Source organism: Rhinolophus sinicus, chromosome 5 (assembly GCF_057876585.1).
Source record: "Rhinolophus sinicus isolate RSI-liver-muscle chromosome 5, RSI-T2T, whole genome shotgun sequence".
In the NCBI taxonomy this organism is placed as follows: Eukaryota; Metazoa; Chordata; class Mammalia; order Chiroptera; family Rhinolophidae; genus Rhinolophus; species Rhinolophus sinicus.
In genome coordinates, this window is record NC_142505.1 from 39,317,115 (window position 1) to 39,338,414 (window position 21,300).

Genomic DNA, 21,300 nt, shown 5'->3' on the forward strand with positions numbered 1-21,300 from the left:
AGGGAGATATGAGAAGGGACGGGAAAGTGGGGACAGCAGGGGAGACCTGAGGAAGTGCTTGAAGGGAGGACATCATGTGGAAACAAAGCCCTTTACAAACACCCAACACCAAGGCCTTACACTACACCCACATGTTGCCGACTTTAAATTTTGAGTATTAAAAAAAACAAACGGTGACTTTTAAAAAGTTTGTTGCCAGTTCAGTCCAAGCCCTCGGGAGACAAAGGCCAAAATCCCTGGAGTTTAAAGGTTAAAGAACAAAATCCAATTGAGTAAAATTTAAGATCTTAACTGGTGTTATTCAACAATTCATGAATTGGGCAGCATCCAGTCTAACAGAAAGGAGCTCCAAAGAGCTATACAAGGCAAGAGATTTTGTAGGCACAAATGTGGGAGCAAAAGAAGAATATTATACCAGGCAGAAATGGGGATTGGTTATTGCAAGGTTACTTTCCTTATAGGCGGTGGCAGGGGTTTATCAGGAAAGTCACCTCTAACTGATGCTGATCCGTTGATTTCTGATGGTCTCAGTGGGCTAAGATCCCATTTCTGGTAGAGCCAAAACTAAACGAAGTTTCAGTTTGGTGATGTGGGGAGTCGCCTAAGCGACTCCATTTTGGGCCTGTTGTCTTTATCAGAACAAAGCATATCATAGAGCGTGAAAGAATTGCTCTTTTCCTTTCTTTGAGCCAAAGCAGTAATCGTAAGCAATTTTCAGTGTTTCAAAGCTGAGTTTCAACGTTTTAACTTGTTTGAACAGTAACAACTTTGTGGGCAGTGGATGGCCCGGACTTGTCATATCCAGCTCAGCGTTAGACCAGCCATGTTGGTTTTTTTTGGGTGTTTTTTTTCCCCTTTCACCACGTCAGAACAGCTTTCTCAACTTTTTTAATGTTTCATCAAATGTATCCCTTTTAGCATAAATGACAAATAGCAGGGCAGTTCACGTTGACTTAACGCTGGATCCAGGAAGCTTGGTAAGGGGGGCTCTAGAAAGCTTAGTGTATGGGTGCTTTTCACTTTTGTATTTATCTAATAAAGGCTTATTAGCACCTGTTATGTGCCACATGCAGTGCTGGGAGCGAGGGAGGGTGTAGTAAACAGTCTCAGCCCTCGCAGAATGTATACTCTTGTGGTTTATCAAACAGAGGACCTCGTAAGCCTTGGTAAAGGTACTGGAATTTGGGTTTCGGGTTTTAAGGAGTCTCACTGGCCATGTCTCAGCTTCGTGTTGTCAGGGAGATCCTTTCTGTCGTGGAGAAGGCTCACACCCTGTTTAGTCTCTTCGCTGAGTGCTCCCCTGAGGCTTCAGCCCCACGGGTCTGATGCCATAGCCTGACTGACCGGTCCCTCGCATTAGCCTCTGATCCCTGAGGCTGCATCCGCCCCAGGCCTGTAGTGAGAGGAAGCAGATGAAAACTCATCTTTCTGATGCATTCACTTCAGATTAGCAAATCCTTTATCCTTTGTCTCTTGAAATCTTTGAATGAATTGGCAATGACCTCTTAAACATCCATTTTTTTTTAATACTAAAATTTTGAAGTTGGCAACATGTGAGTATAGTGTGAAGGCCTTGGTGTTGGGTGTTAAGCAAATTTTGGACTGTGGGGCGATGCTGTGATTGCGTGTTCAGGTGGCACCTTGAAAATGCCTGTTGTACCAGCCAGCCACGAAGGGTCCCAGGCCCAAGGCTTATCATCTAGCGATGTTCAGGTTGCTCTGCTGACCGCTGCCTATGGTCAGGGGTCTGCTTACCTAACTCTGGTCCCTAGCTACCCTTCTTGGGGACTCCTCTGGCATATTCTGCTTCATGACAGGTAGCATTTCTCAGGGACTTCCTGGCATGTGACCCAGGCTGGCTACCCCCGACAGCCATAGATCTTGAATGTCAGCCTGCGTCTGTTCGTGCTGCAGGCTTCTGCAGGGGTGATACTGTACAACGAGCCTGCGGTTGGGATTCAGTGCAGGGCTGTTTTGTGTCGGACAGAGCAAGTCAGCTGCTCTGATTTCACTTCTGCTGTGTGTGCATGTACACGTGAGGCAGTAGAGTGCAGGGGATTGAGCGCGGCGCCACCATCTGGGCTCTGCCGTGAGCAAGGCGCTTCTCTGGGCTCGTTCCACGCCTGCACTGTGGGCGTGGACTCCTGCGTACGTAGTACCTCTACTTTATGTGCCTATAGGATTGTCAGGGAGATTAAATGAATTAATATGTGAAGTGCTCCATGACTTGAAAGGGGTCAGATAAAAGCAATTTTATTCAGATTAATTGGGGAAATTCAGACAAATGAAAATTGTAAATGGCAGTATTTATGAGGCCTATCCATATATGATGCTGACTTAAAAACACGTATCTATTTACCATACAGATTTTTCATTTTGTAAATGGATTTTCATTGAGGGCCTACTATGTGTCAGGCCTGTACTAGACGCTTAAGATATGTTAGTGATGAAAATTAAAGATTGCTGCCCTGTAGGGCTTAAATTCTCACAGGCAGATGGACAATAAATAATGAGTAAATTGTGAGCTCTGTTGGAATGCTATGAGTGCTGTGGAAAAGAAAAAAACGCAGAGCAGCGTAAGGGGGATCCGGAGTGCAAAGGAGAGGGCAGGTCGCTTTTTTAATGAGGGTGAGCCTTGTCTGTGTTTTATGTGCATAGCCACTTCACTTACTCATTCAACAAGTATTTCCGGAGTGCGTACCGTGCACCACGGCCCAGAGGTATGGCGGTGAACAGGATGGATAAGGTCCTATTCCTACTCCTGGAGTTTGCTTTCCGGTGGGCAGAGTAGACGGTGAACAATCAGGCAAAACATGATAACTGCACGCTGAGGTCAGTAATCTAGAGGAAATAAATTAGACAATGTGAGGGCAAGCAAAGGTGGGAGCAGATAGAGGCATGGGATGACATTTGAGCTGGGCTTGCGGCATGAGCGTGAGCCAGCCACGGGCAGTGCTGAAACCAGTGTGTGTAAAGGTCCCAGGGCTGGAAAAGTCTTGGCAAGTAGAGTAAGCAAAGGGAGGCATGTGTGGTGAGCACAGAGAGTGGGCAGCAGGGAGCAAGTGAGTCTGGAGAGAGTGGACAGGACCTGCGGACAGTGCAGGGCCTGGCAGGCCGCAGTGAGGGGTTTGGATTTTACCCTAACATCAGGGGAAAGCCACTGAAGGGCTTCACTTGATCTCCTCTGTGTTTGTAAAAGATTGCCCTGAGTACTGCGTGAAGAGGGGACTGCATAAGCAGTTCTCTCCATAGCCAGCAATTGAGCAGGACAGTCAACTCTCAAGCTGATTCCAGCCGACATTCATTAAACCCCTGCTGTATGCCAAGCACTGCACTTGGTGCTTTTTGTGAGCATTATCTCTTTCACTCCTCTCTGCCCAGTTTCTGGTTAGTTCAGAAAGGACCATTGTAACAGTGTAGATTCATTATCTTGCAGGAGTCCCCCGAAAGCCAGGGTGAAGAGTGGGCTGGGGGTGGAGAACGAGGGAGCGATGGGAGATCAATTTAGATAGTTGAACACCAAAGCAGCAGGAGGGGCTCTGTCCATTTCAGCCTAACCCATCCTTGCGACTAGCTGGAGGTTCATTCTTGTGCAGAAGCCAGAACGTACAACGTTCTTCCCTCTGCCCTCCCTGCGAGGTAGCAGTCAAGTGAGAGGAACAGGGCCATCCAATTGGCTGGCCCTCTAGGTTCACGAGAAAATGGCATTTGGCTCTTGATGGTTTAGGGCTCACCCCTAAAATGAAAGTTTCCAGGGGACAGGAGTCCTATCCTGGCCATTTTGGTAACTCTGTCCCCACAGTAGTCAGATTAAAAATGCCTTCTGCATTAGGGACTCCGAGTGTCTGTGGAATTTGGTTGAGACAAGAAACCGGCACAGCACTCCAGGGCTTCAGAGAAAAGCTCTAAGCCTGTTTGCCAGGTTTCTTAAGCAAGCGGGAGTCTGGGCAAGCTTGATCCTGAGATGAACCTAAGGTACAGGGGCTACCCTGAAATACTGTTGTGTTTCAGACAGGAAAAAAAGGAAACCAAGGACCTTTCCCCCCTTTCATCTTTCCAACAAGCAACCTGAAATATTTAACTGGGCACATTGCATCATTCATGAATCTGGTAATACTCGTTCTCACAATCTATATACACGTAACTACAAGTCCAGAGACCGAATGTTTACCTTTTCAAAATAATATATTCAGTTAAGGCAGTTCAGGCCAACCTCCCTCTCTGTCGAACGCACTCAAGCACCTTCCTGATGTTAGCCTTTCGAATGGCCCGAATTTCAGTTGAAAAACAAACTTCCCTTGTCATACTATGCCTTCCTGAATCTGATCGCTTAAATGCATTAAAGTCTGATAAATGCAGCTCTTCTCTGCCCCTTTTGAGCTGCACGTAGAAGGCAAACCAAGAGGACTTGCCTTTTCCTAGACACAGCTGAACTCTATAAAGGGCTTCTGTTTTGTAATCTGTTTTCGAGATCTGATGCGTGTGTTTCTAACACCCCGTCACGTGAGGAGGTCTGACGCAGTCACCCAACATGACTATGAGAAAATGTACTGCAAAGATGTGTGGGAAGGTGGAGCCGGATCACTGAAGCAGTGCCCTTTGTCAGAAAACTTTCCACAGGGGATCGCAGACCCATGCAGTAGATTTCACTGTGATATGGGCCACATATTGGCCCAAAATGGACTGTGAGTTTGACTTTTGCAGGATTCCAGGTCAGTATCCTAATACAGTGTGTTCTTTTTTTAGTTGGGTTTTATTTCTAAGTTTCTTTTTATAGAAGAAGCCTCCCAGTAGAGAAAGGAGAAAGTTGCTCTGTGGATGGTTTTGCTATTGCGTACACGCATGAGGAGTTGAGTGGCCGAGGTGCTACCAGAGGGCTCTTGGCCTTCTCCTCTGATCAGAAGAGTCAGAAAAATAGGGTTCAGTCTGTCCTCTGAGAGTGGCCTGGAGTAAGTGACTTCTAGTGCTCACTAAGAACGTATACTGAATAGGGTTACTTCACTCTTTATATATCACGTCTTAAAGATTTACTAATAAAAGTGCACCAACTTTTATTAACAAGCCCTATAAAGTTCTACATAATAGATACGTCACTTAACAACTTAAGGAAGGTTTCTCAAGTGTTTTTTTATTTCAGTTTTTTTTTTTGCATTGTGAAAGTTAGAATTTATATGGAAACTATCCTTTTAATTTTTTTCACATCTGTGTATTTCAGTAAAGTTACCTTGACTAATTGAGGGAGGGAAGATTTAATTAAGCTGCAAATACTAGAAATTAGTTGGCCAGATCATTGCCAAAAATTTGTTTCCTTTCTTTTCAAGTTCAATCCCCGAATAGTAAAAGCAGTATTCAGGATATAACGGGGAGGAGGCTAATTTAATAGATGAACGGATAGAATCATGTTGGCAAACAATAATGTGACCAAGCTAACCTTTGAGACCTGGAAGGCAAGGATGCAAACAATGATAGATTGTGTAAGGAGAATATAGGCAGCAGCCCTGCAAATCAAGGAACAATTTTTCCCACGTGTAATATAAAAAGAACTACTGGTCCACCTGGTTTTTCAGCCATGCTCAACTTCAAGTACAGCAGGTCCTCGAATAACATCCTTTCGTTATAACATTGATAGGAAAAAGTCCGATTCCCTGCTGGGGCCACTCTCTTTATGGAGTTTACATGTTCTCCCCATGTCTGCAGGGGTTTTCTCCGGGGACTCCAGTCTCCTCCCACGTCCCACAGCTGTGCACATGAGATGAAATGGCGTGTCCACATTGCCCTAGTCTGAGGTGGGTGGGTGTGTGTGACAGCGCCCTGCTGTATAAGGACATCCTGCCCAGGGTGGGTTCCTGCCTAGTGCCCGAGCTGTCGGGATAGGCTCCGGCCACCCGTGACCCTGGACTGGAATGAGAGAGTTAGAAAAGAATGATCTTACTTGTTTTTATCAATCTTTCTTAAATATATGTATAGCTCACCTTTATATTAATGTTCACTATTAGAAGTGTTTTGGGTCTTTAGAAGTTTGGTGGTGTTTTTGTGACCAGAAATACGTCATAGGATCTTAACTCTTGTTTATATCATTAAGCCTGTGGTAAAATTAGTTTCCTTCTATGTCGTTTCACTTAAAGTCGCAGGTTCCAAGAACGTATCGAGGATGTTAAGTGAGGACTTACTGTAATACTTCAAACCTGGAAAATTAGACAGCTATGGAGTGTATCTGTGTGTCTGTGTTTCTCTATCCCTTGATCTCTCCTGTATCCTGGGAATCTCTGCCTTGTATTTTAGCACACTTTCACTTTGTTTGTAGTTCTTCTAGGCTTGTACGTGATTTCTTTTATTAAGATAATTTTTAAAATAATTTCTTTAAAAATGATTGTGAGCATTTTCTTATAGGCTAGAGCGGCAGTTTTCAAACTGTGTGGTCCCAGAACCCCTTTACACACTTATAAATCATTGCGGAGCCAAAGAGCTTTTGTTTATCTGCGTTATAGCTTTCAATATTTACCATATTCAAAATTTTAAATGAGAATTTAAATAAACGAACTCATGAAAAATTACTATTGTAAACCCAGTTGCATGATAAAATAATGTCATTTTTGTCTGTCAGCCATTCTTTCAAGTAAAAATGGTATTTCATGAAAAAAATTGGCTAGTTCAGCTTCCAGCTCAAAGAATAACCCAGGTGCTTTTCCTCAAGGTTGTCATTGTTTTTCAGTATGCACCAGAAATGTTTTCTGTGTGCCTCCCATTTTATCACACAGAATAATAAAAAGATGCATATTTAAAGGTCAAGATTTAATAAAATTAATAATTTTTATTCCTTCATCTGAGTGTTAATGGCTTGATGCCTGCTAAGGTGCCAGCTGTTTTGTTTATCATGGCTTTTGTACCATTGATGCATATGTCCACATAGTAAAAAAAAAAAAAGACAAATGATACCTCAGTGTTCTGAAAATAGTTTTGACCTCACAAACCTGCTGAAAGGGTGTTGGAAGACCCAGAGATCCATAAAGCACTTTGAGAACCACCAGATTAGAAGGAAACTAGAAAAAAAAAATTGGACAAGAATTAATTTGTATTTTCCTAGTAATTTTACTCTCTGTAGAGTAGAATTTGGGTTCATCTGGGTGTCACTTTTAAAGCTTTAAATGAGGACCCTTTCGAAGTACAATGTGTGATTAGATGTAAAGCCTTCTGCTGCTCGGGGTGTGAGGAGCCAGTTCCTTTCTGCTCACTGTCAGCATCTCCTCTACAGAGCATTGTGCCCTAAAGGTAATGCCGGTGATACAAAGAGAGCTAGATTGTTCCTGCCCTCAAGGAGCTAACAGGCAAGGAGTTAACGTGAACAAATGCTTCATACCCCATGCCACAATAAAGGTAGGAACACAAAACAAGAAACTTCAGAGGCGAGAAGATGGGGTGTCACCTGAGACAAATGTGTATAAGGCGTTGCCAGGCAGAGGAGCTATGGGCCACGATAGAAGAAGAACCTCAAGAGGAAATACCATTTTTCTCCTAAAACTTTGTACAGATGAAATGTAGAAATCTTCCAAAGTTAGGAGCAAAGGCTCCCCTGGGTAAGGATGTGTGTGCTGTGTGTGTTGTGAGGGTATTGCTGGGGGGTGGGGAGGCTGGTTGGAGAGGGGGCCTTCTGCGTCTACCTTAATATACTTCTGTACTGTTTGAGTATTTTACCATGAGGAGAGATTAATCTTTTAAAGCTAGTTAATTCTGAAAGCAGGTGAAGGAAAGTCATTTAAATCATCAAAAGTATCTTAAGGGCCCATCTTTGTACTATATGAATGTGTATTTATTATATAAGGTTGGAGTATGGCAGAGACAAAAGCAGCAGATTACAAATACACTAATTGCTAAAATTTCTGAGTGGCATTTATATAAAGTATAATTATACAGCATGTTTATCATATATTTATAAAATTCTTAAAAGCATTTTATATACTTATAAAGTTATACTTTATGTAAATATATGCATATGTACTTTTAATATGGAATTTTATATTTAATTTATATAGAAGTTTATGTTTTGTACACACACACACACACACACACACACACACAAAATGACCATTCATCCTCATTTACTGGGGTACATTCCCAGTATATACGTGTTTCCCAAGCACAGTTATTAATCGTACCGTTTCTCTCTCAAATGTCCTATTTTAGATGGTGATCTACATGTTTACCATATTTTTATGTGCTTATAAAGTATATTTACATATAGTACATATTCATATATTTATAGTCATTTATTTGTACATACATGTGGATATATACATATATGTATTTATGCGTTTAGAAGGTATATGTTAAAATCTATTACAGCTAAAATGCAAACTCAGGAGATAGTAAAGTCAGGTGACTACAGTTACCTAAGTACAAACTCATTTATTTGTTTAAAATATTGGCTCACCAAAATTTTTGCATCTTTTACATTTTTGTTAGCCTTTTTCATGCTTATCTATTCCATCATAGTAGTACTACTGAGAATAGTGAATTTATTGCATGAAACTTGCTTTTTAGAAAAAATTTTAGGAAGTTACACGTAAATTAGATCTCATCTTTTTTCCAACTTGTGTTTCCGTTTCTGAAGTCTGTCATGAGCTTTCCATTGGCAGGAACTCCTAAGACTTCTGTTTTAAGTTACTTTCTCTGAAGAAATATAGCGGAGAAGGTCACTTTAACTTTTTTAAGTCAAAGAACACTATTTTTAGTGAGAATGATTGCCTCCCTGACCACGAGTTCTTCTGTAACTCTTAATTTTATTTTTAGGAATATCCTTAAAGTAAGTATGTCTGCTCAGATCTGTGGATGGGTCCAATGTTATTTTTTTATTTCATGTTTTTATCAGTTGCATAAACCCAATTGGCTGAAGGGGCCAGGCTGGCCATGTTATTGAGAGAGACCGCTTGGTGTTAAGTGTCTGAGTGGACTGTGCGTATGTGAAGGTGACTGGCACAAGGGGACATAGCTACTAGGCCCCAGTTCTTCTTGCCAGGCAGGGGACAGCCCACTGTTGCCTCGTCTTCCTATTTTTCAAGAAAAGGTATACTGATTTTTATGTTAAACCTTACTGTTTTTCAACATCAGCTCAGTTTTTTAAAAACATGGTTCAAAAACTCTGTGGGTCACACGAAACTTGTGGGGACCAGATTTGCCTGTGGCCTGCAGTGGGTCCCCTCTGGTCTATAGACTTGGAACTCATTTCTTTTTTGCACTTTGGACAAGTAGAATATGGCTTGTAGCGGTAGCACTTTCTGAGATTATCAGAGAACTGTGGTCTGGAGGCTCTTTATGAGAACCCTAGGTGGTTTAGGTAAAGGGCTCTGTTGAGATTGGTGCTAGAATCTTAAAGACTAAATTCCTCTAAATCTTATTTCCCCTGCTACACCACAGGCTTTGGGGGCAGAATTTTCATTTCTCTTGTGGCATAGGGTTTTAGTATCAGCACCCAGGCTTGATTCTGGCTGGTTGATAAAAACCACTTGAAAAGCCTCTGAGACAAGGTGGGAAGGAGACTTTTCAGTGTTTACTCATTGTGCCTTTTGAATTTTGTATCATGTGAATATATTACTTATTCACTAAATTAGTTTGAGTATAAAAATACATATGGAGTCCAGGGTCTCGCGCCAGCTGTTCTAAATCAGAATCTCTATGGGAGCGGGGAAGAAGGAATTGATAAATCTCTATTTTAAAGTTTCCCAGGTGATTTTCATGCATAACCAGGTTTGGAAACTACTGTCCCAAAACATATCTATCGTAGGTATTCAGTAAGCATCTGTTCACAGGAGGAATGAACTCTTTGTCTTCCTATGGCATTTAGTCCGACGCCTTGTACTTAACAGTTGTTTAGTAAATACTGGCTATGGGAGTTAAAATAAAATTTGAGTTCAGATACCCCACACCCATCCACCCAATCCCACTTTCTTGGCAGAGGGTGCGGCCATCTGCTCCTCCACAGGCTCTCACTCTGGGGTGGATGGGCTGCTTCTCACCTGGACCACCAGGATGGCCTACCTCGCTGGTCTCCTGCAACCAGCTTGCCTCCCTCTGCTCCATCCCTTCAGCTCACTGCAGCTTGAGTGATTTTTGTTTTCTTCTGAAGTCAAGTCTGTTAATGCCTTTCGATTTATTACCTGCAGTATAAACTTGACTGTGGGGCGTCCGTTAGAGCCCTTCATGATCTGGTCTGACCCTTCCTTTCCTAGCACATCTCATTCAGCAGAGAGGTGCTGAGGCCGGCGTGTGCCCTGCCCTGCTGAGGACACAGGGGACAGAGCGGTGTACACACCCTCTCCTGCCCTCACACAGACCCACTGGTCAGCCCTTGAGCACAGTATACTGTCTTGTCAGTGTTTGTTTGTTTGTTTGTTTGTTTTGCCCAGGGTGTTCCTTCTGTTTAGAATGCCCCTCCCACCCCTTGGATGTGTTCATTGAGGCCAAGCCTTCCAGAGCCCCTGGAAATAATAAATTGTTATCTCATCTTCTGACACTTGGTACATACCCTTAGTATAATACAAGGCCTACCATCATGGATTCCAGTTATTAGTTGATAGTGCTCTTTCTTCCCCTAGACTCTGAGCTCCTTGAGGGCAGAGGCTTGTCTTACTCTCCTCAGCACCTCCAGTTGAGCACGGTGTCTGACCATGGGTAGACATTAGCATATTTGCTGGATAAAATTGATGCAAGAGTGGAGTTTTTGTGTGTGTGCCAAGAAGGCAAATCAGGATGCTACGTAGTAACTATGATTTGTAAAGGATTTCTGCCACACGATAGTAGATAGTCCTCTGAAAGATGTCATGCTTGGATTTTCTAAAGTTATGAGGATGTTTTAGTAACATATGTAATGATAGTTTCTATTATATATGTTATTCTAACCATAACTGAGACTAAGATATTATTCAATGTGAACAGTTGGCCTTTTGCTAACCATTCTAATTGAACAATCTAAGAGAAGAATCGGAGAATCACACAGAAGTGAGCAGGTTTACAGTCTGACACCCTACAGTAATTATATTAGCTTGATGATATGAATACTGTATTCCCCAAATGGAGGAAGAGCCGAATGGAAGGTTCAAAGTGCGGTGAAATGGGATGTTTTGGAAGAAGCAGTAGTTTTGAGGTGGAAGGACAAAATAGATGACGTCAGCATAGAACTAAGCCAAGACAGAAGCCACCTTTTGAATCACATAGCATGTGATTTGCCAGATCTGAGACTGTCCAGTCAGGCCAGCTAAAGAGTGGAAATAATGTATGACCTTTAGAGAAACCAAACAGGATAAGAATATATGAGTCGGGAGAAATTGAATCCCAGAACAGAGAGACCTCAAAGAAGGCAAAAGAAACATTAGCAAAGTATGTTATTGACCTATACCCCAATGAAGGACAGACTCCTGCGATCTATTCAGGGGTGCCCCTGTCTCCCTTTGGGATCACAGAAGAAGCCATAATTCCATTTCATTTAATTTCATGTTTACTTGCAGATTTGATCCCCAGACTTCTAGAAAAGATTCATGGAAGATTATTGTTAAAGGCAGGGCAAACAAGAGTAGAAGAACTAACATTAAAGACAGTGAGACAATAGTCACACCAGAAACCCAGGCCCACAATGGCTACAACAGTTGATGACAAAAATTAATTCTAAGTTTCCTTGTCTTGAGAATTAAAAGAGAAACATGGTAAGCATATTGTTCTCATTATCTGAATTAAATAATTTGTTGGTACAAATGTACCTTTTCCTATGGCTGAATGAGGTAATTTATCAAATGGACTCTTGCATATAAAGGACACTGAATAACATAATGGGTACAGATTGTAATAGCTTTACAAAAAGGTAAAAAGGGATTCTTCATGTGGCCATCTAGTCTCTCCAGTGGAATAAATTCTGTGAGCTAAATGTTATACTCCAGTGCTAGGAAGATATTGCCACTGGGAGTTAAAAAAATATCATCAAACTATATGGCTTTCTGGATGTCACTTGATAAGGGATAGAGAGACTGGGTGAATAGCTAGTTACGTAGTAAGTCCTGTAGAACAGAGGGGTTCTTTTGGTTTTAACTGCAGGGATGATGTATTAGTGTATAGTGAAATTAGTTTAGTGAGTTGCTGTTAGCATTTTTTAAATGAAAGGTAATAGAACAGAACAGAATGTATCACACACAGTAAGGGTCCAGTTTTAATTTCATTTGTGTCTTCGGTCACTAATGTACCATGTATTTATTGTGGGTAAATACAAAGCCACTGCTTTGGACTATCCCTTACGAGAATATTTGTTGGTAGGCTCTGGCCATTCCAGGCTCATTATAGAACACATATAGAGAATACCAAGAACTAAGCTTGGGGGAAAACAGAAATAGGATCCTTAGACCAGAACAAGCGTCTGTATGCCTTTAAATTGTGCTAATTTAGGAACCTGTGACTAAACTCAGTACTGTAGACTCAGAAACTTACTTGATTACTTTCCTGATTTCGTTTTTTGTTTGCCGTCGTACCTCACAGAGTCATTTGAAAACCCTAGTCTGCTTTGCCTGTAATGAAAAGGAAATCAGAGAAGGAACGGATCCCACAAGGGCCAGTAGCACATAGGGGCAGGGTGCCCCTGGTGGTCAGACGCAGTCATGCAGCCTAAGACTGCATTGAGAGACCCTTAGGAGCCACAAATGAGGAATAGCTCCTCTGGATCTTGCTGCTTCTCTGAGCAGGCAATACCTTTACGTACAGGTACTGCTTACTTAGGGAAAGGGTTTTTTAAAAACTCACTTTCCTGCTTCATGAATTGTTAGGATCAGATTAGCAGGGCTCTCTTTGAAAATAGGCCTGTGGCAGGCCCATGGCATTGCCCAGCTCTAGGAGTTCAATGCAGCAGCCTTGAGTGATGATAAGACCCATAACATTTGGAGGAAAAAGCCTTCTCGCCTCAAATTTGGACATGTACAGATAGCTACATCTTTGGAGAAAGGAGAAAGAGTTCTGGGAGGATTTCCAACGATAACAACTCTTAGCCATGGTCTGAGAAACTGGCTGGGGTGAGATAAAGATTTAGCTTCTCGTGTTGGTTCCATGTCTTAGAAGAAACAACAGAATGAGATAAAAACTCACATTTTCATATATAAAAAAACGCACACTAAAAGCATTTTTTCAAAACTGGTTGGAAATAATTTAGAAATGAAGAAGCTACTTGTGGAATCGTCTCTGACCATTTCTCTCTTCTTGTTTCAGATGACAGTCATGTCCCTCTCCAGGGACCTCAAGGATGACCTTCACAGTGACACAGTGCTCTCCATCTTAAATGAGCAGCGCATCCGGGGCATTTTATGTGACGTCACTATCATTGTGGAAGACACCAAATTTAAAGCCCACAGCAATGTCCTGGCTGCGTCAAGCCTTTATTTCAAAAACATCTTTTGGAGCCACACGATCTGTATCTCCAGCCACGTGCTAGAGCTGGATGATCTCAAAGCCGAAGTGTTCACAGAAATCCTTAATTACATCTACAGCTCCACCGTCGTCGTCAAGAGACAGGAAACAGTCACCGACCTGGCAGCTGCAGGAAAGAAGCTGGGAATATCCTTTTTGGAAGATCTTACCAATCGCAACTTCTCAAATTCCCCAGACCCCTATGTATTCTGCATTACTGAAAAGGGAGTGGTTAAAGAAGAAAAAAATGAAAAAAGGCATGAAGAGCCAGCCATCACTAATGGGCCGAGGATCACAAATGCCTTTTCCATCATTGAAACGGAAAATAGTAATAACATGTTTTCTCCACTAGACTTGAGGGCAAACTTCAAGAAGGCCTCCGACTCCATGAGAAGCGCTAACCTTTGCCTGGAGAGGACTGATGTGTGTCACGAGGCGGAGCCTGTCCGTACCTTGGCGGAGCACTCCTATGCCGTTTCCTCCGTGGCTGAGGCTTACCGAAGTCAGCCTGTATGTGAACGGGCAAGCAGTTCGCCCAGTAAAACAGGTAAAGAAAATGGTGAAGCTCTTGCAGCAAAACCGAAAACATGCCGAAAGCCAAAGACACTCTCTGTACCCCAGGATTCTGATTCAACCCCAGAGAAGATACCACCCCCTCCAGTAACCAACATAGAGGTTAATCAGGAAAGAAGTCCTCAGCCAGCTGCAGTTCCTTCTGGTTCAGAGTCTCCCCACAATGAAGGAGATGTCTGTCTTTCCAGGGAAGATGAAAATAAATCTTCTGACGTTCCTGGGCCGCCAGCAGCAGAGGTCCCACCTCTCGTTTACAATTGTAGCTCTTGCTCCAAATCCTTCGACAGTAGCACTTTGCTGAGTGCCCACATGCAGCTTCACAAGCCAACCCAGGAGCCTTTGGTATGCAAGTACTGCAACAAACAGTTCAGCACCCTGAACAGATTGGATCGGCATGAGCAGATCTGTATGAGGTCAAGCCACATGCCCGTTCCGGGTGGAGATCAACGCTTTTTAGAAAACTATCCTACCATTGGACAAAACGGAGCTTCGTTCACAGGTCCAGACTCATTATTATCTGAAAATAGGATTGGTGAATTTCCCAGTACCGGAAGTACCTTGCCAGAAATGGACCACATGGTTAAATTTGTTAATGGGCAGATGCTGTACAGCTGTGCTGTATGCAAACGTAGTTACGTGACTTTATCCAGTCTCCGAAGACATGCAAATGTTCATTCATGGAGAAGAACATACCCTTGCCATTACTGCAACAAAGTGTTTGCGTTGGCCGAGTACAGGACAAGACATGAAATTTGGCACACGGGAGAAAGGCGCTATCAGTGCATTTTCTGCCTTGAAACTTTCATGACCTACTATATACTCAAAAACCATCAGAAGTCTTTCCATGCCATAGATCACAGACTTTCCATCAGTAAGAAAACAGCAAATGGAGGCTTGAAGCCTAGTGTCTATCCATATAAACTTTACAGGCTACTGCCTATGAAATGCAAGAGGGCTCCTTATAAGAGCTACCGAAATTCTTCCTTTGAAAATGCTCGAGAAAACAGTCAGGTGAATGAGTCTGCACCTGGTCCCTATGTTATTCAGAATCCACGCAGCTCTGACTTACCTGTCCTGAATTTCCAAGGCAGTGTAAACACCTTGACGGACAGTCCAGCCGTCCCACTGGAAACATCCACACGTCAGGACGGCTCCACTTCTGCCAATGTACAGAACGCAGAGGGGACCAAATGGGGAGAGGAGACACTGAAAGTTGATCTTGACAATAACTTTTATTCAACTGAGGTGTCCGTTTCTTCCACTGAAAACGTCGTCAGTTCTGACGTCCCGGCCGGGGCTGTGCCTGCTCTGTCTCTGAGTAATGGCAGTGACAACGCAGCGTCTGTGATCAGCTACAGTGGCTCTGCACCCTCGGTCATCGTGCACAGCAGCCAGTTCTCATCGGTGATCATGCACAGCAACACAGTCGCTGCTGTGTCCAGCAGCACCCACGGAGCCCCTTCTGACCTGGCTGTGAGTCTGTCCACGAAAGATGACAGCAAACCTGAGCCAGACAAACTAGGGAGAGTTGTCAGCCGACCCAAGAGCATGAAGGAGAAAAAGAAAACCATCCCATGTAACAGGGGAGACGTACCAGAGGAGTCGAGATACGAGGCTGATCCTGGAGGATCGTTGAGCAAAACCACAAATGTCATTAAAGAAACCAGTAAAACTGAAACCTACATTGCAAAGCCTGCTCTGCCTGGAACCTCCACAAATAACAGCGTCGCCCCCCTTTGCCAAATAACAGTCAAAATCGGGAACGAAGCCATTGTGAAAAGGCATATCCTAGGATCTAAATTGTTCTATAAAAGAGGGAGAAGACCCAAGTATCAAATGCAGGAGGAGACTTTGCCACAAGAGAGTGACCCAGAAACCAACGGAGAGAGCCCGCTCGGGCTTTGTCAGTCCGAGTGTGTGGAGATGAGCGAAATGTTTGATGACGCAAGCGACCAGGATTCCACCGACAAACCATGGCGCCCTTACTACAACTACAAACCCAAAAAGAAATCCAGACAGTTGAGAAAAATGAGGAAAGTCAACTGGAAGAAAGAGCATGAAAACAGGAGCCCCAGCAGTAAGTATAAATACCCGGCAGAACTAGACTGTGCTGTGGGGAAGGCTCCTCAGGAGAAGGCCTTTGAGGAAGAAGAAAACAAAGAGATGCCCAAGTTGCAGTGTGAGCTCTGTGATGGAGACAAGACCTGGGGGGCTGGAAACCAAGGAAGGCCCCACCGGCATCTCACCGCCAGGCCTTACGCCTGTGAGCTGTGCGCCAAGCAGTTCCAGAGCCCTTCCACGCTCAAGATGCACATGAGGTGTCATACTGGAGAGAAGCCGTACCCGTGTAAGACCTGCGGACGGTGCTTTTCCGTGCAAGGAAACTTACAGAAACACGAACGCATCCACCTGGGTGTGAAGGAGTTCATCTGTCAATATTGCAACAAGGCGTTCACACTGAATGAGACCCTCAAAATCCACGAAAGAATCCACACTGGCGAAAAGCGCTATCACTGTCAGTTCTGTTTTCAGAGTTTTTTGTATCTCTCCACAAAAAGGAATCATGAGCAGAGACATATTTGGGAGCATAACGGGAAGGGCTATGCCTGTTTCCAGTGCCCCAAAATTTGCAAAACAGCTGCTGCCCTTGGAATGCACCAGAAGAAACACTTATTCAAAAGCCCAAATCAGCAGGAGAAAATAGAAGGTGATACGTGCCACGAAAACTCAAATCCCCCGGAGAATCCGCATTTCATGAATTCAGAAGACCATGACCAAAAAGATAACGTACAAACCGTTGTTGAAAATGCCCTTTGAATGGCGATACTTAGAAAAAAAATCTTCAAAAATATAAGTGGGTTTGTTTTTTAATTTTTTCTCAGTTAGCTATTTTCTTTCCTTTTTTTAAAGTTTTGTTTTGTTCACATAACAGTCATGAAGGAGTGAAATGTAAAAAAAAGAAAATCTCGTTTGTGAAAATTCCAGAAAAAGGATCCTACTATCTACTTCGGGTTTTAGCATTAACTTCTCGCAAAGTGCACAAAAACAAAATAGCTGACTCCGCCAATATCCCAAGTATCTTGTGAAAGTTTATGAAGTTCTTAGCTGTGGTATTGCTGCCAGTGAAAAAAGTTGAATTTTAGACTTAAAATTTAAAACTTTCTAGTAAGTTCTAATAGGAACTGGCTGCTGAACTGTCTGTAGTCACTGGAGAAAATAAGGGTCAGCCATCATGAAAATGTCATCTTCATAAGTAAAAAGTAAATGAGCTGTGACAGTCATTATTCCCATCCAGCTTCTGCACTATTAAAAATTGTTTAAATTTAATGGATACATATGAAATAATAATATAGCTAAAAATATGTGTGAAATGAGTAACCTAAGTAGGACATTCATACTACATTAGAACTACGTTCTGCAACACAAATCTTGTAAAATACATATATAAATCACTATAACTTTTAACTGTCCATGTCCCCTGTAGATAATTATAACGAGGAGCAATAGATCTGCAAATAATGAGGACTGATAAAAAAAAAAATCAGTAGAAAGCTTTTTGAATATGACTTCAGAGCATGTATATGCTTTTAGATGGAATGCTGTTCTCTTGAAGTTATGGCTAAGCTGTTACTAGAACTGGTCTATTCATGTCACAGAAAATATAGGTCATACCTTATCTATGGGGGAAAGCCTTCCCAGAATTTACTGTGATTACCTGGGCTATGTATTACTTTGCAGTGCCTCACCTCAGAAAATGAAGAAGGGCCAAATTCTTCTGAAACTCCCTGCAGTCTTCCATCCATCACAAGGCCATAAATCTGGTGGTCTGTTCCAGACAGACTTAACCAGTTTTCAAGGGTTCAAGTAAAACCTAACACCACCCATTCCACTGAAGGAGTATTTAGGAAATTTAGCGCAAGGCACGCAGGCAGTAGTGAATTCCCAGGCACTTGAAAGTGACAGAAAGCCTAATCTCTACAATGATTAGCCTTTTTGTGCGTAGCCCACAACTATGTACTAATATAAAAAACAAAAGGACAGCAGAAACACATACCCCCTCCCCACCCATTAAGGACTTGAGTGGACAAGAGGAAGTGATGATTTTCCTTGCCTCAAACAGTAGCTTTGTTTGTGGTAGGGGTGGGGACATAGAATGTGGAGTGATAAGTTTCCATCACTTACTTAAGTGACTCAGAAATATATCCACAAAGCCAGATGCCTTGTCTTCGTGTTTGCAGACATCTAGCCCCCTTGCTAAAAACCCACTTCAGTTCTTTAATACTCTTTTATGCTGACCACACCATCAATATTGCCCTCAAAGTCTGACTGCCCTGTAGGATATTCCATCATCTGGACTAGGTTCCTGGGAAGCTGGAACTCACGATCTTCCTTTTTAAACTGCCAGAATAGGAGGGAGAGAGAAAACACTCCTACCCTTTGATCACCAGTATGAGCAGAATCCGGAAACCGGTTTAAGAGTGACCTGCAGCCATTCATGTTCATGGGATTTGATAGATGGAAACCCAAGGTTATCCAAGGTTGCAAGGTTACCATTATGAAGAAGTAGCTCAAAGGACTCCAGTTTCTCTCTCCAAGTGTTATGATGTCTCCATGAAGAAGACTTAATGTGGATTTGGGTGGGCAAGAAAGCATTTAAACACCCAGGAAAGGACATGATCGAAGCTGACCTTTTTATACTGTAGTACTTTGCTGTTAAGTAACCCCAATATTGTATCTGCATTTATCTTTTGTTCATCTACTTTCACACACATACAGTATTATGTAATAGAGGAAAATGGGAAAATGCAAGTGAATTCAACTTTATTTTATACATTGTATATATGTATACCTGCCCTATTCATTTGGGTTTTGTTAAAGAGATAGTCACAAAGGGCTTATGAAAATCATTTTTTAATTGATAATTAGGATATTGAATAAGCAATCCTTTGATCTTGTAATTTGTTTTATCTCAATTAGGATTATGAATCAAGGAGAATTACTGTGTATTTTAGTCATTTTGATTTGAGGTAACTCCAAATATAAAATTATTATATGTAGTGATGTCTCCCAGCCCTTACGTGTGGATATTTTTTAAGTGGACTTGTATGCTGATAATTCTAGACCAAAGTAAATATGGCAGAATATTTATACATGAAAAAATAATTTTGCAGATATTTTCTATAATTGTATCATTCGTTTAAAATGTTGACAGCTTGTGTTAGTTTCAGGGAGGGGTGTATATTTTGATAAAAAATACTTGACTTTGTAATTCTGTATATTCTATACAATTTATAGCAGAGCCGTTTTAAGACAGCCTTGTCACATTTTTTTTGTTAATTGTGAAAACTTTATTATGAGTGATGTTTAAGTATGCATTGAGTATATAATGACCAACTAGAATTAACGTAAGTGTAAACAGTGAACATACTGTATGCTGTACAAGATATATTGTAATTTGCTGTTTTAGCATCTGTATTTTGGTTAGACAATACTATTAAATGCAGATGTTAAGGGTTGGAAAAGTCTAATTTTATTTTTAGAAATAATGAATATAAATTTGGTTTTGCTTGATTAAAATAGCTTGTTCCTATGTTAAGTCTCTTTTTAAATGTTTTAATGTTAATTCTTTTGTGGAGCCAAGAAGTTATTTCATCTGTGTGAGTCACAGCGTTGTTTCACTTATTATTCATTCAATACATTTCTGTTTCCTTACTTGTTTACTTTCCATGGAACCTACTTACATGCTTAGTAGTACTCAAATGGAATATGACATTTAAAAAAAAAGGGCAGAAGAAGAGAGATTGAAGTCTTCTGGTAATTTAGTGCTTTGAATAGGCCTGATCTTATGATAAATCCTAAGCATTGGAAGTATTCTGCGGTACTCATCCACGGAAACAAATTACACGTGTGGATTACCACGTATTTGATAACGGTCTTTACGTGAGCTATTTCATCCAGGCTTTTCCTTGCCAACCCTGGAAAGTAGATGTCGTTATCCACATTTTATAGTAACTGAGAAGATCCCAGAGCCAGGATTGCAACCAGGGCCGCCTGATTCCAAAGCCAATGTTTTGTTCCTTCTCAACATCTTAGAGAATAATGCTCAAGGTAAACTGAAGAGAGTGAGGAGACATGACAAAGTAATGCAGGTTTAGGATGGGCATTGTTATAACAGCGTCGGGGAGGCTGTGTTATGCTCAGGTTCCCCATACTCACTGCTGAATTACTTCTTGAGGCCTCAATATCTTGGGCATTTGGCTTTTCTTGCATCTTGGGTTATTGCCCTATATAGGCAGTTTTTAAGAATTTGTATATATTTTTAAAGACTACAGAGTGAAATAACAATTTAATGTTATTAGCTAGTAATTTTTTATAAGCTAGTAATATTTCACATGAAGAAACCAAATCAGTTCCATCATCACAGACTATACACCTCACCTTAGCTAATAATCTTCAAATGCATGCAGATAGTTACAGTGGGTAATGTGAACGAGTGCCAGTGGCTCAAGCCGCACAATCCATCACCAAAGGAATTGTGGAAAATAATTCAAATTTCCAGTTCTACTGGTTGGCCAACAGCATCAATTTTGTATTTGAAGGTCAACCCAAAACTAATTCTCCAAAAATTTGATAACTGTTATGTGCTACAACTAACTTCATGTCTAGCAACACAGCAGATTTAATATTGAAAGAATTTGTGACGAGAAAGTAACTACACATTAAAAGGATAAAAACAAGCCACACAAAGCAATCTTTCTATACATACTCTTTTAAGTGCTTTGTGTCCTTTCATTCCTATTGTTTCTCTTCTCTCATCACCTACTGATTTAGTTCCACTCCCTCTATCGCCATCCATTCCTCTTTGCAGATGCAATAATTCTTCCATTTCAGTTTCCTCCATATCTGAGAACTCTTCACCTACCCAAACCCTGGTCATCTATTAATCTCCCTTCCAGAGATAGCACCCCCCTTTGGCTCTCTCTCCCTCCCCGCTTTGCACTCCAGGATCCTGATTCCTCAAGCAAGTCAGTGAGCAGGCAATTTGGCTTGGTGTACAATTTTTAAAATGAAACACTTTGGACAAGTTATAGTAGAACTAGGTATAGTGGAAATGTGACTACATTTTATTGTTTCATTCCTGACATCTAAGACGTCAGTATATATATATTTCAGAATGTTTGGCTGAGAACTCAAAAGCACCTTTTTCTAATAATTTTTAAAAATGCCTTATGTAATTCAATGTAATCTTTTAATGGGAAAAATTTCAAACATGCAAAAGAAAAATAGTATGGTAAA

At 41.7% G+C, this 21,300-nt stretch overlaps 1 protein-coding gene across 14 annotated transcripts in view; it reads left to right on the forward strand.

Annotated features, from left to right (window-relative positions):
- Nucleotides 1–19,594, forward strand: part of ZBTB38 (zinc finger and BTB domain containing 38) — a 108,878-nt gene extending 89,284 nt beyond the window's left edge. For 12 of the 14 annotated variants that reach the window (XM_088798372.1, XM_088798373.1, XM_088798376.1 and 9 more), the window contains one exon: nucleotides 13,234–19,594. In XM_088798372.1, the coding sequence (XP_088654498.1) occupies nucleotides 13,234–16,821 (3,588 nt within the window). In that variant the 3' untranslated portion in view covers nucleotides 16,822–19,594. Of the gene's footprint in view, nucleotides 1–4,538; nucleotides 4,713–11,669; nucleotides 11,694–13,233 lie in introns of those variants that run through there. The other 2 variants (XM_019747330.3, XM_088798379.1) reach the window with 2 other exon arrangements.
- Nucleotides 19,595–21,300: the final 1,706 nt, after the last annotated feature.